The 18,446-nt window shown below is 37.6% G+C and overlaps 1 protein-coding gene across 3 annotated transcripts; it reads left to right on the plus strand.

Moving 5' to 3' along the window:
* The first annotated feature begins 4,173 nt into the window (after window positions 1-4,173).
* On the plus strand, window positions 4,174-17,941 carry Clk (circadian locomoter output cycles kaput protein Clock). 3 transcript variants are annotated; one of them, XM_076812575.1, is made up of 13 exons: window positions 4,176-4,556; window positions 5,532-5,697; window positions 6,778-6,822; window positions 6,911-7,056; window positions 7,138-7,229; window positions 7,819-8,023; window positions 9,132-9,227; window positions 9,925-10,000; window positions 10,073-10,311; window positions 10,373-10,614; window positions 11,744-12,139; window positions 12,420-12,593; window positions 14,462-17,941. In XM_076812575.1, the coding sequence occupies exons 3-13, from the start codon at window positions 6,785-6,787 to the stop codon at window positions 14,879-14,881; spliced, it is 2,124 nt and encodes a 707-aa protein (XP_076668690.1). In that variant the 5' UTR covers window positions 4,176-4,556; window positions 5,532-5,697; window positions 6,778-6,784; the 3' UTR covers window positions 14,882-17,941. The 3 variants fall into 3 exon arrangements, with proteins under 3 accessions (XP_076668689.1, XP_076668690.1, XP_076668687.1); XM_076812574.1 differs by lacking the exon at window positions 5,532-5,697 and having other exon boundaries at window positions 4,174-4,556; XM_076812572.1 differs by lacking the exon at window positions 5,532-5,697 and having other exon boundaries at window positions 4,179-4,556; window positions 6,908-7,056.
* Window positions 17,942-18,446: the final 505 nt, after the last annotated feature.

Raw genomic sequence — 18,446 nt, forward strand, 5'->3', positions numbered from 1 at the left:
TCCACTAAAGCGACGGAAATACGGTGAAATCAAAACGTGCGAATGAGGGTCGCGAGAAGAAACTACGAGCAGCTTGTGCGTCACTTTTAATAGAGGGAAGAAATGAAAGGAAACTGTACGGACTAGAGGGAAATTAACATTGTGATGTTTACTGATCAAATATGTCAAAAAGAAGAAAAAAATGAAAGGAAAGAGAAGGCCCACTGGTTGAGGCCCGACATTTCTGAGTACACTATAAATAATAAACATTATGTAAAATTTACTTGTCGTTTATTTTATTATACTTCCTTTCATCCCTTAAGCCCATAAAAATAGGTGGTCTTTAGGAATTAATTGAAGGAAAACTACCGGATATAATTTTATGGGAGTTTTGGCATTGTATTAAGGATGTCTTAAACTATAGGAATATATTTTTTGTTTTATAATTAATCGTTGCAGACAACACTGGGGAGTCGTTAAAGTCGAGACGTCAGAAAAATTCATCCACATCGGTGGAACATGTAGCACCTAACCCATTGGTTCGAAATAAAAAAACAATGCCACATTATTAAAGGGCATGAAACTCGTTCGTGGACTAGACCAGAGAAAATTACAAAAATGACATTTTTTTAGGAAATAACAACACTTGAAGTTTGAAATCACTTTTTCCCTATATTTTTCGTCCTTTCAACGCCTTTAAAAATTATAAATTATCATTTTTTTTTAATTGGACTGGTCTATACACGAGCCAGAAGTATATTCTTAAAAATAAAAAAGTTTGAGTCGAATCAGATAATAACTTTTAGAGATACAGGTTCTACCGATTTTGAAAACACTGTTTCGAGAAAAACGCATTTAAAATTTTACGTTAGTGCCGAGTAGCCGGGTAGTACCCATGTTTCCGCTACTCAAATGCCTATAACTTCGGGAATTTTACGAATTTTAAAAAAATCCTTTTAAACACGTACTCCTAAAAGATTGAACATTCAAAAAATGAATTTAAAAAAAAAATCGATTTTTAGACAGGAACCTCCCCTCAACCCCTTGGCTTACCGTTTAAATTCCGACCGCCGGCACCAAATCAGCACCAGCGGTGAGCCACGCGTCGAGCCGTTTCACGGTTCGGCTCAGCGTCCGAAGTGTTCAATAGCACACGTCTTAGCCCCGTTAAGGTAGGATCTCCTACCCGCGATTGGTCGCAGCGATTTGACCCAGCGACTGGGCCTAGGCTGAATCTCCTTGCCTGCGACCAGGGGTGTGCGGGTAGCCGACTTTTCAGGCTCGGGACGGGCCGGAAACTTACGAAAGTATCGCGACCCCGCCCGACCCCACCCGAAATATTCCGACCCGTTCTAAGGGCCAGGGACCCGAGCCTCGGAACGATCCGCACACTCCTACCTGCGACCAAGTCCATTGCCACAGTGGGGCAGAATCCAAAGAAACAAGGAGTCAGAATTCAAAAGTTCGGGGAGGATTATGTATTTTTATATATTTATGATAATAATAATAATAATAAATCGTGTTTATTCTTTTATAATATCTGATACAACTGTACTGTGAGATGGAAATATGCAAATAAATATTTTTTAATATTTTGATCGGGAAGTGCCCTTAATAAGCGCAGCATTAACCGAAAGAGTTTCCTGGATGAACGCGCGGCTCATTTGCAGCGCGAACAATAAAGCTACGGGGACTTATAAATCTGTATTGAAACTTGTAGATAAGCGTTAGTACAGTATAAGCGCTATTAGATGTCGCAAGCGGCACGCGCGAATTCTAAGCGAGACCTCGGGCAGCTATAGTGCGTACGCGCTAGAAACTGCATGTGCAATCAAGTAGGATTGGTGCCACGTTCGAAATAGTACACCGCGAGCCAGCCAATCGTATGGAACGATGCTCGATGGATGCATATTGGCCGCTCACCTCATATACACGATTACGACGATACCAGAGCTATGATAAGCGACTGCGCGTCGCCGGAAAACGTCATGCGTCCATGATCTGCTCGTGGAAAAGCTGCCTGAAGTTAGCCGCACTTTCATATCGGGTGTCCGTATTTCTTCCATTAAATATATTAAAAATGGAGCGGTAAAAAGAAAGACGCCGGCCGCTGTCTATCTTTACTTAGGGAATCCAGACAAAATAAACTCTTCTGCATACAAAGACAAAGGCATTTCACATCCTAGGACATGATGTTCATACCAGTTGCTTGTCACTATCGGAAAATTATGTCACGGAAGGCTAATTTAAGGGGTTATGCCTAGTCAGCTTTCGAAAAAGAACGCGATTTTCGGGAATTTTTTGTGGAATATCTACTGTATATTTTTTTTACAACTATTAGCTTCTTTTAAAAGTACATATAGATTGGATAGATTGGATTCTATAAGATAGTTTTAACTAAATAGTCGAAAACTTAAGGGGCAGTCGAAAAATCGATTTTTGTATAGCATTTCCTAAAAGTACTATCTCTTCTGAATAAAATGGCGTTTGGTTTATATTAAAATTCGCAAAATTGTTGATTTGGCAGCTAAAAAGGTCAAGCGGTAACTTATTGCGTCGCCTTTGTCCAGAAACTTTAAATGCGTTTTTCTAGAATAAGCCCATAAAGAATAAGCCCATAAAATTTCAGAAAGATTGGTGCAGTAATTTTAGAGATATCTTGCTCACCGTTTCTAAAAAAGCTTCTTGGATGTCGTTGTATTTTTATTATAAAAGTAAATATTTTTCTACAAAAAAAAATTACTAAATGTTCTTTGAATGTTGCTCTTTTAAGTGCAAAAAGATCTGTAAAGATACATGCTTCCGCTTTGTAAAAAAAAATTCACAAACATTCGCCTCTTTTCGGCCTCCTGACTAAGTATAACCCCTTAAGCCAGAACGTCCTAGGAAATTACGCTCCGCCGGATAAACCTACAATTAGTTGTTCGTTTATATTCAGAAATTGCACCATAGTGGGCAAAAATGTTAAACCTCATTCATAAAATTCGTAGAACAGAATTGAAAAGGTAAAGGAAATTGGGTTCTATGGGAACTCCATTGACCAAATTGCCCTTCAATGTCGCGCTACCGTAAACTGGGGGAACATTGGCAGTTACTTAACATCTATTAAAGAAGTAAAAGGGCAAAAATGGTATGCATTTCCGCACTTGTAGTGCAATCACAAACTTATAATTATATGCCCAAAGCAAATTTAATATTTTAACTTAAAAAAATAAGAAGAATTTAAAAAGAAACAAATTAAAATGTCAATGTAAGTTCAGATTGTTAAAACTTTGGCTGTTAGTGCTATTTATAGGTATGATGTGCCAATTTTATCTCCTAACCGAGCTAATTAACTGTATTAAAGAAAAAAAAAGATAAAATCTTTGCATTTCACACTTCTAGTAGATCCGCATAAGATGCAATATTATGATAGGATACTTAAAGCAAATGCAAAAATGTTAATTTTTATATTATATATAAAAATGGCCCAAAAACATGCCAATGTCCCCCGGTATTAGTTTGCTTTTATTGAAAAATCGTAGAAAATAAAATTCTCAGGGGTCCTCACCATGTAAACGAAAGAGTAGGGATCGAATTACGCAGAACCTAGAACTTTGAATAATAGTTTTCGAAACGAAGCGTGAAAATGACGTAAGGTGAATGTCCCAATTTCTGCTCATTTAAGAAATAACTAGTGATAACGAAGTTATAAAAAAATTGTTTGTGATCAAAATTTGCAGAGTAATTGATTAATTCTTTAATAACAAATCAACCAATTCAAAAACTATTTAAGAAAGATATTTCAAAATTATTAACTATCAGTAATTTCTAATTAAATATATAATCCTCTAAATATCCGTATTTCTGCTCATGAAAAATACCAATGTATGTATTGCCAAGCTCGTGCAACACTCGCCTAAACGTTTAAACAGTTTAGAATTATTCTGTTGCAACTATAATACAAACGTAACTCATATAATAATAAGAAAAATACGAGATGATCAGAAATGGGGACACGAGCAGAAATTGGGAGGTCCACCTTATTGTTAGGTGGAAGTAAATAGTAACTTGGATCTACTAAAATCGCGTTGTTCTTAGCTTCGCGGACATAGAAAAACTGATCCTAGTATTGAGAATCATCAACGGGGAGTAGGACGACGAGAGATTGATCGAATCCCACGGAATCTGCAGCTTTGAATTGCGGAGCATGCGTCCTCCCACGTTCCAGCAGCACGGATCGAATGCAACTTCAGACTGTGCGGTGTACCTTTCATCGCAAAGTCGTGTGTAAGCGTCGCGCGTACGTAGGCTGACTCGGCTGATCGTTGCGAGCTAGAAGGAGATCGGGCGCGCGCAAGTGACATCCGGGCCCCAGGGACCGAGCCAGTGAAAAATGCGTCGACGTTGCCCGCGGAAGTGGCACCCAGAGCAACTGAATATCCTGTGTCCCAAGCGCAGCGAGAAGGGAAGGCCTCGAGGAAGCCCGGACCGTGCTATCCGAGGCCGTGGTGTAGCGTGCTAGACCCGCGCAATACGCGATTAAGACGTGGCTCCATGGCGAGCTACTCACGAGGACGCTCCTCCAGGCAATCCGAGTGAGTGATACGAAAACAATCGTCCACATACTCGCCGTAAATCAGTTCGCCAGTCGACCGCTCCAAACACACCATGTCCTGCTATCTGCTGCAATTAATTGATGCCCTTTTTTTATTTCTATCCTCTATCGGTTTTATCGTTTCCTCTGACCCGCCGATTACTCGTCATCTGCTCGACCGTCGATTGGATCGATCGTTCTGGTGGATATGATTGTTTATTTTCGGCTGCGATGCTGCTGGTTCGCTGATTTCAGAGGTGTTGGGATTTTCAGTGTCTGACAACGAACGGTGGGGATCTACTGTCTCTATTGGTAGTTACACAGATCGACGGCTGGGAAATCGATGTTTAGCGTCGCAGTTTTTACGATTTTCTCCGCGTTATCGTAACCCTGCGGCGCGTAACTGGCGAATAGTTTTGAGTCATGCTACCTTTGGCCCTTGATTGCCGCTGATTTCCGTGATATGTGTAATCGATAAAGTTTTAGGAGGATTAGAGTTCGTGTTGGTTGCAGGAAATTAGCGCAGATGGTGGGTCTAGAATATGTTGAAATTTAATAATTTTGGTACCGTTGCTCCAGTCGACTAATTTTTTATTATTGAAGCTACTGACCTTGGTGATTTTTTCAATTATTATCAGCGGCATTAAATTTGTCGAAATTTAATGATACTTTATATTTTCTTCGCAACGCGGTTCTGTGATTCTTGCACATTGTTTGTATTTTGTAAAAGGTATCAGCTTTGGGAATAATACCGAAGCTGATACCTTTTACTTTTACTTTCCTTTCAAACTTTACAGAAATTTGTTTTCAGTCCCGATCTCAAAATAACCTTTTCTATTGCAAATTTTTTATTTTCCGTTTTCGTAACCAAACACGTACAGTGTTTAAAAAATATTATCTTGCACTGGAGTATTTTCGATATTTTTCTCGAATTTTTACTTAATTTAGATTCGGTATATGTTTCGGAGATGCTTAGTAGGTATGGGAAGGGAACCTCCTTCCTGTAGTCGCGTGGGGCATCGTTGCCCTGACCAATATTGATTGCCAAACATGTTATACAATATGCGGTCCATGATATTGATTTGATCGCAGCACGCGGTATTTCCCTATCTGGACCGATGAAAATTATGGGCGAGTATCAGGCAAGTTATCTTTCTCTGATTTGACTGAAAATACGTAAATCTAACTTCTTTCGGTACATTTTAAGTTGCCATTTAAATTATCCGGTGCAAGCTCCTTTGATTAATGAAACTGCTTATTTCTATTCAATATAAATCTTTATCACTTGCTTCGGTAGATATTAAATGAAATTCACGTAAATATCCTTAACTCCTCAACAACTTGAATTAAGTTAAGTATAATTATTTCAAATTTAGATTCAGCTATAGTTATATAGATATTCTATAAAATTTTATCTATGATTTGGTATGGAATATTATGCAGTATTTTACATAGAATATTACATATAATTTTATATAAATCTAAAATTAATACACACACACATGTGAGGTAGTATATAGGTATTGAAACTTAAAAATATGATGGCTCAACATAATAACAAATTTCTCTCCTTTTCCTAAGAACGTATCATTTATAAAGAGTAAATCTGTATATTCGTGTGAATATAAATTATGTTAGGCGTAGAATAAAAAAAAAATTTAACACTACTTTCAATAAATATCAAAAATTGAAATAAAGTCTCCACTATTTTATTATGTATCAGATAATTTAAATTGAAATGTTTAAAAATATTAATGAGAGACACTAATTTACCACTTTTCCCCTTTAATGAATACTTAATTCGAGATAATTATCAGAAAAATCTATGAATTTATTATTATTATTCCCGTTGAGATATTAAATGAATTTTATAAATATAAATATTTGCAGCATACATACACAAAGTAGATTAAAGTTATATCCATCTCCTTTTGCACTTAGCGACAATGTGCATGGTTCATTTGAACAATGCAATTAAACATGAAGAGGGCATACTGAATAAGAAAAAAAAGTATTACGCACGCAAAGCTGAACAAAATACACGCAACGATAATACTCCCTGTTTTGTCTTCCCCGATGCTATTTAATTTTTAGAAATTAGGTCTACACCAAGCGAAATACATCAAGATACATTTCGCTGCGTCATACATTTATAACTTATCCCATGCTTGCAGATAAGCACTTTATAATTCGATTAATTAACTCGTGAATTTCATCCCCAGTGACACGATGGATGATGACATCGACGATAAGGATGACACGAAACGGTGTGTATTCCCTTACAATATATCTTCTTTAAGTTAAATCGAAAGCCTTTCAGACTATCATTAACTATTAAATCTTCGCCGTCAGGAGATCACGAAATCTAAGCGAAAAGAAGCGTCGAGATCAGTTCAACATGCTTGTGAACGAACTTGGAAGCATGGTCAGCTCGAACACCCGAAAGATGGACAAGTCCACTGTACTAAAATCAACAATATTATTCCTAAAGAACCACAATGGTACAAGCGTCTCAAACAAAACTAATCGCGCGATCTTACACTCTTCCGTTGGTACTTAATTCAAATCCATAAATTGCACAGAAATAGCTGTTCGATCGAGGGTTCACGAGATTCAGGAAGACTGGAAACCGTCGTTTCTGTCCAACGAGGAATTCACGCATCTCATATTAGAGGTGGGACTATAGAAACTATTCCTTATATATTTTGTTGCTCTAGATATTTTGTCGCCAACTTCAAAGTATTGCACACTACCGATCGTAAACTAGAGAATCGTGTTTCCTTTTACATCACGGACAATAGCGAATAGCTTGCTACATTCGCTGCCTGCCTGTGTTTATTAATTAGAAATAATCTCGTCACTTCTCGAACGGCAGACATTCGTGAGTTGCAAAATAAAAAGACTTCGAGAGGCGATTGGAATGCTAACGAAGAATATATCTGAAACGATACAAACGTTCCTAAGAATTGATTGTAAGTCTGATTTCTTCAGCGAGAATAATTCGATGAGGCTAGTGGAGCATAAGTAAAACTTGATATTGTCGTTTTCTGAATGAACAGTAGAACGCTTGAAGTTTACGGGAGGTTTGCAACACCGAACGTTTATTAATTACCATGAAACGGTCTTTAAGATCTCAAGGTTACCGTCGCTAGTGTACATTCGAGAATCGAAGAGAAACAGTTTACAGTGCGATTAGCACCAATTAATTTGCAACGATTAAAATTCTTAGTGATAAAAACACAAATGACATTTCTTTAATGTAGGCTCTGGACGGTTTTATAATGGTATTTTCTTCAAGCGGGCGGATTTATTACGTGTCCGAAAGCGTTACGTCTCTGCTCGGGTACCTTCCAAACGAGCTGGAGAATACGACCATCTACGATATCACTTATCAGGAGGATCAATCCGCTCTTTACAACGTCCTGCTGAATCCCGCGAACACGACAGATCGACGAAATATCAAGAAAGGTATTTTCTCACGCTAAACCGACGAGATTTCGTGCAATTTACTGTGACAAAAAAACAAATATGCATACACCTCCGATTCTTGATTTCAATTAACTTCTCATTTAAGGGGTTATACCTAGTCAGGCGGCCGGAAAGAGGCGAATGTTTGTGATTTTTTTTTGAAGAAGCGGAAGCATATATTTTTACCAAACTAATTGCGCTTCAAAGAGCAACATTTGAAGAACATTTGGTATTTTTTTCGTAGAAAAATATTTACGTTTATAAGAAAATAACAAGCGACATCCAAGAAGCCTTTTTAAAAATATGGTTTTGCGGTTAGCACTGTTATTCGGTACCAGATTATCTAAAATCAAAAAACAAAAAAGATATCGATAGTATATTAATGTATTCTCTAATTCGCGGAGGGAATTTCCGAAATATTAATTTAAAACAAAATGGCGGATATTTAAAGTTGACATCCTGATTTTTTCGTGCAAAAATCACACGAGAATAATCAGGATTTCAACTTTAAATAGCCGCCATTTTGTTTTAAATTAATATTTCGGAAATTCCCTCCGTTAGTCGGAAGATACATTAATATGCTAACGAAATCTTTTTTGTTTTCTGATTTTAGATGATCTGGTTCCGAATGGCAGTGCTCACCGTAAAACCAAATTTTTAAAAATGCTTCTTGGATGTCGCTTGTTATTTTCTTATAAACGTAAATATTTTTCTACGAAAAAAATATCAAACGTTCTTTAAATGTTGCTCTTTGAAACGCAAAAAGTTTGGTAAAAATATATGCTTCCGCTTCTTCAAAAAAAAATCACAAATATTCGCCTCTTTTCGGCCGTCTGACTATGTATAACCCCTTAAAACATGAACTTTAAAAATGATTTATATTTATATTTTTTATGTATGAGTATTTTTTCCTAACAACTTCTGCATTGCACTACGATGTTTTTTTGTAGTTTGCGATGAATTAGTAACCCCGCTAATAGAGTACATTATTTCTTGAAAGTTATACTTTCTGTTTGAAAAGTTAGTTTTGGTTCCAATCAAGAGTTGGAGGTGAATTGATACTTTTCCCTCTGAATATGTGCGTTACATCTATATTTTACATTTGCAGAGGACCAAATATCTTTCTCGTGTCACATTAAAAGGGGTGGCTTGAACATTCAGGAAAATCCCGTATACGAACTTGTACAATTTGTTGGATATTTTCGTACGTATTTGATATCATTTAGCATAAATGTTTTACATTAATATTCAATTCGCTGTAAAAAAGACACACATCATCACATGAATGTCACTTTTAATAGAATTCATTAAAAAAAACTTATACAGATTCTATGAATATATTGAAGAGCACTAAATTCGAAATCATTTCTTTAAAAAAAAAACATATTTATTTGAGAATTATAATACACTTTAAACTCAAAAATTAAGTTTATCAAACTGTTAATATATTATTTAACATAAATGGTAACATATTATGATAATATAATATTATATAACAATTGCTTTAATTAAACCTTACAGAGAGCCTTCAATCCTTTCAAGCTCCGTATATCAATGTCTAAATATTAATTAAATATAGTTACATATGTATTTGGTTAACTATTTGTCAAATATGACAACAATTCTTTACATATTTCGAAGCTCGAAATTACTAGCCAAGCGGATTGCACTGTCCTTGTCTAAAAATGTTCACCAGAATAATATTTGTTCATTTGAATACAGAAATTTCCTCCTTCACTTATTTATCTCTAAATAAATAATTTTAAACTCTTTTCATCTGTAAAAACACTTCACTTTTTCCCTATCACATACATTCGCTTGCAAAATAAATTGAAATGCAGTATGCTTTTATTAGCAAATCATAGACACATTGGCAAAATTTTATCGTCTGTTTATTGCAGGTTCCGATGTTGACACAGAGGTGGACAACTTGCTCCCAAACACAAGGTTCAGCAACACCGGTGGGATGGACACAAAGTAACTTCCTTGCCAATGAAAAGTTACTCGAAATCAAATTGGCCTGCAATAACCGCATTCCGTTTCTGTTAGGTTGGTTTTCGTGGGCACGGGGCGCCTCCAGACACCACAATTGATTAGGGAACTGTCTGTTATGGACAACATGAGATCAGAGTTCACGTCACGGCACAGTCTTGAGTGGAAATTTCTATTCCTGGACCATCGGGCACCACCCATCATCGGTTACCTGCCCTTCGAAGTGTTGGGCACGTCTGGATACGATTATTATCACGTGGACGACCTGGACCGGGTGGTCACGTGCCATGAGTCATGTAAGTATGTTAAAGACTGGAGAGAAGGTTGAATTTATGGTCACAGGAGACTCGTTTGCAGTGATGCAGAAGGGCGAGGGAACCTCGTGTTACTACAGATTCCTCACGAAAGGCCAACAGTGGATATGGCTTCAAACTCGGTTCTACATCACGTACAATCAGTGGAATTCGAAGCCCGAATTCATCGTGTGCACGCATTACGTGGTTAGCTACATCGACGTGATAAAAGAATTGCGCAAGGAGTCGGAGAGCTTCAGCAAGGAACTGGCTCAGGACACTCTGATGCCAGTGAAGCAACAGCAGGTAAACCTGAAAAGCGTTTGGAATATCGTACTGCCACTATGGGAAGACTCTTCCAGGCGCCTGGCACCCTAAAGGCTCCCCCAAACCAACCATAGCCACCACGTATACAAAAATTGCTGCCTCATCTGATCCGCGGCGCGGAGCGGATATTCGCGTTGGTTTGGGGGAGCCCTAATTCTTATAATAGTTTTATCATGGAAAGTAATTCCAGACGTTACACGGAAGAAAATTAATAAATAAGATTCCTTGCTATTTAGTTTCTAATGTACCAAGTGAAATCAAATTGGTTACCCAACTGGTGTACACACATTTCTATTGTATTTGTTCAACATGGTCGCGTTTTTTGCGGAGGTACTGTTCAGTCTAGGTGTTAGAAAACCACGAAAATTAATTTGTAGAAGCTAGAACAGATTTTTAGTATATTTCAGTTTAAGGTCGCTTAGTGCAACTGTTTTTGGCTAGCAGAAAATTGTACCCCGTGTTAAATTAATTATTCTCCATTCAGCAAAAAGCACTACGGTCTTTATTGAATAAGGCTTCCTTCATCGTGGAGGATAATACTAATTGATACATCACATTTAATGATATGTGTGATCGGTAGCTGTTGTAGATGCTCTTCAGCTGGCTCTAGTATTATCTAAATTTAGCTGAAAAGTACACGTGTAAACAAATCCAACAGTTAGGCTAGTTTATTATACTGGTGGATATAATATTTACTATTAGATAAAAAAATTCGACGAATATACCTGTATCAATAATATCAGCATAATTTTCTCATTGAACTTTGCGACATAACGGGATTCTTCGTAGCCCATATGTGGGATAAAAAAAATATTGCATCCCTTAAAAGAACAAACACCAAGATTTCGAAAGTTCTCGCGAATTCGAATAACTTTCCCTCGAAGGAATTTTCAAAATAACGCACATGTTAGAAGTTACTGAGAGTTAAAGCTCCCGGCACATTGGTCCGCAAAGTATCTCTGACCATAGATTATATCCACTCCTCACACCATTCCTTACCCGGCACAGAACATTTCAGCTGCACTAAAAAATCATAAAACTTCTTACAATTCTATTATAGGAACTTTGATGCTCATCTTGTAATTCTGTGTGAAATTCATGCCTGCAGGTGACCACGTCCTGCTCAGCCCCAATGACGCAGTGGCCGAATAAATCATCGAAAACGTCAAAGTCAGTAGCATCCAACACTCGACCAAGGCATAGAGTCGATAATTCGGACAGTTCCTCGATGTCGACCTCTCTGAGGAACTCTCCGCATTCGCAAATAACGCACGTCACGCGATCGAAGGACACATCCGCAAACAGCTCAGTCGCGTCGAAGGCCCAGATGCCCCAATTGAACAACAGGCAACAGTCGCAGCAACAACCTCAGCTGGAGGTTGATCAGACTTGCATTAGCTTCATGGAACAAGTGCAATATGCCACGGTTAATTTGCAGCCTGTTGTTAGTACAGGTTTTGCAGCTTCTACTACGCCGATCGTCTCGACTTTGCCTACGCACGAGGTACTCGGAACAAATAATCTAGTTACTTTTAAACGCCTCCGTTGAATGAACAAATCAATAGATATGCAACAGAGCTAGTGCCCCAAGTTTATTTAGCAGAAATATGATAATGACGAGACATGTCGATAATGTCTTCGTCGTTTGTCCGAATATCTATCAAATTAGTAAGTCAGTACACACATTTCAGACTGCGTTTGAATTAATTAAAATAGTGCACCTTGTATGTTGCACGCGGAATGGTCTCCTAATTGAAACTTGAACGTCTGGGAATATTTTCCAGATGTTGCATCAACAAAACATAGTGATGACACCGGCGCAGAATCAAATTCAAGACGAGCTGCAGCGTAAGCACGAGGAACTGCAGCAGCTGATAGTGCATCAGCAAGAAGAGCTGAGAAGAGTATCTGAGCAGCTGCTTATCGCAAGATACGGCATTTTATCACCGTTGCTCAATGTAAGAATCTCAGAAAATGCATTACTAAATCCATGGATTATTGAACTGCAGAGGCGTTTTTCGTCAACTCAACTGGCAACGAGTTATATGAAAATCATGTAACGTAATTGCATATTAACAATACGTAACCAGAAATAGTAACATTCGAGATAATAATACTTTATGAATAATATCAAAATAATACTATTTCACAACAGTTATATTCGAAACTGTGGTTTATAAGAACTTCAATGTTCAAAGTGATAATTCTCAAAATAATGACATTCGGAAATAGTAATGTAGCAATAAAAAATGATACATTTTAATACTATAGATAGATCAAAATACTATCTATAGTATTGAAATGTATAAGTTGCAGAAATAATAACATGATCGAATACTACTTCGAAAATAAGACTACTTAAGCAGGCAGCAGTATTCATAGTGATGATATTGAAAATAACATCAATAATAATAATGATAATAATAATAATATTTGAGAATAAAATCGTTAAAAAATCCCTGCATTCAAAAACGAAAAATACTAGAAACAACAATAATAAAAAATAGTTTGCATTCAAAACTTTCTGTCAAAGAATCCTGAAAGTACGATTAAAAATCAATTTATACAGCCACTGACACGGTAATGATCCAAATCGGCAGGATTTAAAGTAAACCTTCGCGTTACTTGCAAATAAATTTTCCAGCCGAAAATTTCTAACTGTCGAGTTACTCGTAAATATTCGAATTGCCGGTGATTTCCTACTTTCCTGTATATCGTGAAAACTATAGTAGATATAAAAAAATTATTATAATGAAAACTCAATGGTTTTCATGACCTATAAAACTGTGTAACCAAATTGTTTAAAAATTGCAATTTACACTTCTACAGACTTACAACGGGAGGACACGGTGTGGTAGACATCGATTTTGATGAGCCTCGGATCTATGTAAAAAATAAGTAAATAAGTGTTCGAGCATTTAAGCCAATAATAGAGATATCTACATGTAAATTATTTAACATTTCATGGTGGCCATGGGGTTTTAGTGGGTAAAAATCACACACTACCCTAGCGCCCCGGGGATTCCCCTCTGGAGGTGTCGAGGTGTCTTCTGAAGATTTCCCCACGTTAAAAAATAATTTATAAATATAACTAACTTTTTCTCTATTTTTTTTTAACGAGGGGAAATCTTCAAAAGACACCCCGGCGCCTCCAGAGGGGAATCCCCCGGGGGGCCCGGGTTGTATGGGATTTTTCCCACTAAATCCCCACGACCACCACGAAATTTTTAATAATTTACATGTAAATATCTCCCCTGATAGCCAGATCTGGGCAGCAGAATCTGACGTCAGAACTGCAGCAGTCTGTGTCCGCATTTGGCTGCGTTCTGATGTGCAGAGCCTGAGGTGCAGTGCCTGATGTCAGATGGACAGCAGATCGACAGCAGATTTCGCCGTCTGCTAGGCACAGCAACAGCGCCATCTGAGGTCCAGAATTACCAAGCAATTGCCTACAGATGGCGCTGTTGCTGTGCCTAGCAGACGGCGAAATCTGCTGTCGATCTGCTGTCCATCTGACATCAGGCACTGCACCTCAGGCTCTGCACATCAGAACGCAGCCAAATGCGGACACAGACTGCTGCAGTTCTGACGTCAGATTCTGCTGCCCAGATCTGGCTATCAGGGTCTATTATTGGCTTAAATGCTCGGACACCTATTTACTTATTTTCGACATAGATCCATCGTGGCAAAGCTCATCAAAATCCCCTGTCCTCCCCTTTTTAGTGCAAGTTTCACCGCTGGTCTGCTTTACCAGAATAACTAAATACTGTATACTTCCCGCTAATTATCTAGATTCCCTTTGACAAGATACACAATATTCTTACAGGTGGGCATGCCATACAATGCAACGAACGCTTGCCAACAAATGAATCGATGCAACAGTAACAATTCGAACGTGCAGCTGCCAACGTCCAGTAGCGTGCAAGGTGTGAACGTTCTTCCTTTACCAATTACCGTTCCAGTGCCCATAGTGCCCACGGAATTGTTCTCCCATCCATTGCCAATCAGTCCAGTGCCAACGGTCTCTACCACGACGCAAGGTAACGTAGGTCCCATGATACAAACGCAACAGCAGCCTCATCAGCAACTGCAGCATCAGCAGCCGCCGCAGCAGCAGGGACCAACGCAGCAAAATGGCAACCCTGCAGACCTCGTGCCGTTCCAAATCTGCCCCCATCAAGCTGACATGCTGTACAACGAGATGGAGCCACCCGCGAGTCAGCAACAGAGACCACCTCAAAATTGAACGATTCCTATCTCTACAGTATCCTCGACTGAGGCTTTTTGGCTTCGGGCGATCTGTCTCAGTTTGCAGATTACGAGATACAACAGAGGGATTAGCCAATAACCTTGCTTATAAGGCTTCGTAAGGTTGAGGCAAAAGAAATGTGGAAGATTTAATATTTTTATACGTGAGTTGTACAAAGGATGTAACGCAAGTTGAGTGGTTCACAGAAATTTCCACAAGTATTTTCTTTCCCTTCGTTTCGTTTTTTTTTTATTACATATAAATGATGAATATTTACTGTACGCATGCTTTGGATTGTTGGTAGGAATTAACGTACCTACGATTTCTCGTAAAAGCGTTTCTCCAGGACCATTGTTCCAAGATACGTGTTCGATTTCTATTAATAGCGACATTTTGAAATTGCTGTGAGCTGCTTTCATTATGATATTTATTTATGATCGTAGTCTTACCTTTCCACGTGTAGCTGAGTCCTCTAAATGTTGATGTTACCAATTACGACGTATGTACAAGTGTGGATAAATTGTTTAGATTTTCTCCCCGTAATGGCGGCGCGTACAAAACCGCCATTCGAACCGGGACACCAAATTTTGCGCAAGTCAAAAGAGATAGTTTAATTCATTTGAAAGAGTACAAAACACTTCTGGAAGTACTGGAAGAACGTCTGCGTGGGCACTCTGTATTCCAGATGGCCTAATTATTTTCTTATCGCTGTTACGACCTGAATAAAAGAGAACGAAAACCCGTATTTGGGGGAACAGGGTATATTTACATGTACATGTGTGCATACAGAGTCATCCGAAATTATTAAGCTAATCGAGACGTACAAATTCTTCATATTAAAACGAAGTGAAATGTCCAGTGTCCCTTTGAAAATTTCAGGCTTTGTTTTCACGATATCAGTAACCAATGCTTGGGGTGCCGAATTTCTAAGCGCGAAATTCAAACGTAAGCCGCAATATGAACAGTCAGATGCCAGAATATTGTCTCGAAATAAGGAATGCATAGACAATGGGGCGTACATAGTTAAGAAATGAGGAAAAGTAGGTCAATAGAACATGTAAAAAATTAAAACCAGCTTCAGAAAAATAAAATGCACTAAAAATTCAAAACTAATCTTTCCCTTATTTAATCTGCGACTCTCATATTTTTTAAGTCGCCACCGGATTTACACAGTGCAAATGATGAGGTGCCTACTTAAAAAATGTGGGAGTAGATTAAATAAGGGAAAAATTATTTTTTAATTTTTAGTACATTTTTATCTTTTTGAAGTCGGTTTTAATTATTTAAAAAAATTTTATTTCTGAGTTTTTAGTTTTATATATATTCACACAACATGCTAATGAGATATGCGTGTACGTACATAAAATACTAATATTTAGGTGGCAGTATTGCCCACAATAATTAGAATTTACTGATATTCTTGTTAAAGTGTCTTCTATTAAGTGAAAGTATGTAAAGAAAAAAAAATTGTTTAGGTACTATAGAGTGAAATCGAGAGCGTTTTATCTGATTGCATGCTAAATGTCTTTAAAATTGTAAAAAGAGGGGAGGTAGTGTAGTGCCTTTGGTACCTACATGAAAGATTATCAAGCACGTATGTATCTGTTTGTGTTTCGTCCCCGACAATTAAATACCGCGCTAATACCGTCCTAAGACGAACATCTAAACTTCAACTGCTTATACGTATGTTCGAAAGTCAGTCTCAAATTGCAGAATAGTAAGGGATTTTGCACTTTCTTTTATCATGAAGAATTTCTATGTTACGAGCTGTCCCATCATTTTGAGATGCTCTGTATATGTATGTGTGTTATATACGGGGCATCCCAATTTATTCAATCCTCAGAATAACTACAGAAAATGTTAATGATATCGAAAAATTCATCGTGTATTCCTATGAGGAGCATGAGGACATTATACAAATTATTGCCAGTGGTATGAAAGTAAGAAAAAAATAAATTCCGCTCACTTAAAATAACATATCGGCTGGAATATATACATATATAACAATCTCTAGCGTTTGATACGCTCGCATTAATGTTACAATGATAAAAAAAGGTGACCTCTAAATATTTCACAAAAGTCGCATACTGCAAGTTGAAATTATTTTAATAAATTTTTGTATACTTTAACCCTCGGGCGAGCGCCCCAATTAGAGGTACACGAGCAGGCGCGTGGTGAACTCAGTTCATCAGTTGAAAATAATCATTTTAGCCCCCCATTACACTTCAGAAACGGTTTTTCTGTTGACAGTGGTAACTTAAATTAAATGTGATGGGAAAATATTAGCAATGTATCCAGAAATGCAGTAAATGTATTTAAAAACACAAAAATAGTATATGTAAAACATTTTTAACATGAAAAATGAAAATCAACTGGCACAAGCATCATAGGGTTCTTGAAAGACATCACGATCGCGTGGAGAGAATGTTTGTCTAACCGAGACCTAATGAAGGAAATACGCAGATCGGTGAACGGAGTTCACAAAGCGCGCCCGCTCGAGGGTTAAGAAATGAAATAGAGTATGACCTCGAGCAATTATCTTACGAAAACTTTGTGTAATGTTTCTCCAGTATCCTTCAACTATCATATCATGCGTTTCTCGATATCATTAATAATTGCGACTATGTTCGTGTGAGTTGATTAAAATGGTGCAACCCGTATATACATTATGTATAATGAAGAAATATATATTACATACTATGTATATAATATAAATATGAAAAATAATATATTTTGTTGTAAATGTACAATTATAGACTTTTCATATGTATCTGTAACGTAGGGAAACGATATGTATTATACATGTGAGTGTGGCATCGAGATCAATATATTTTATGATTGTTGTTACTGTATCGATTATACATATAGGTAGAATTCGTATACATTCCGTGGGAAAATTGCACGAAGGTCGGCTTGAACGCGAGGACCGTGTCTGATCTGTTACCATTGTATTAAGACAATAATTTTCCCATCATAATTGTAAATGATATAAGTAAAAAAAATTGAAAAATATATGCGTACACAACGTACAAATAAAGGTTCCTAAGAACAGCGAAATTATAGTAGTCAAACCGTTCATTTGTTAATCGAATATTTAGGTACATACCTTAGAAGAAGAGTGGAGTAAGTCAATGTTTTGTCACCTGGGAAAAAACTAGGGCTCTTACTATTTCTCGGATTTACGGATATCCGAGGCTTGAGTATCCGAGTACTCGGACACCCAGAAAGTTTATAGTCGGTTATCCGCATATTTATTTAATTTAGATTCGAGTACCCGGGTATCGGAGGATATATCCGGGTACTCGAATTACTTGTTATAACTCGAAATCCGAATCTGTATCTGGACTAACTGGTTTCGTATATTATTTCGGAAGTACAGCCAAAACGACAAATGGGTTAAAAGAAAATTATTCGCTGGATCATGTTAAAACACCGGAACTATATCTAAGATAAGATAATAAGGCCAAAATAGCTGCGGCGTTGTACCCATTTCGCTAGCATTCGTATATAGAGACATGGTCGCTCAGTGTGCCTATGGGAAGAGGGGGAAGGGGAATTAGCT

The sequence above is a fragment of the Andrena cerasifolii genome, chromosome 5 (assembly GCF_050908995.1).
Source record: "Andrena cerasifolii isolate SP2316 chromosome 5, iyAndCera1_principal, whole genome shotgun sequence".
In the NCBI taxonomy this organism is placed as follows: domain Eukaryota; kingdom Metazoa; phylum Arthropoda; class Insecta; order Hymenoptera; family Andrenidae; genus Andrena; species Andrena cerasifolii.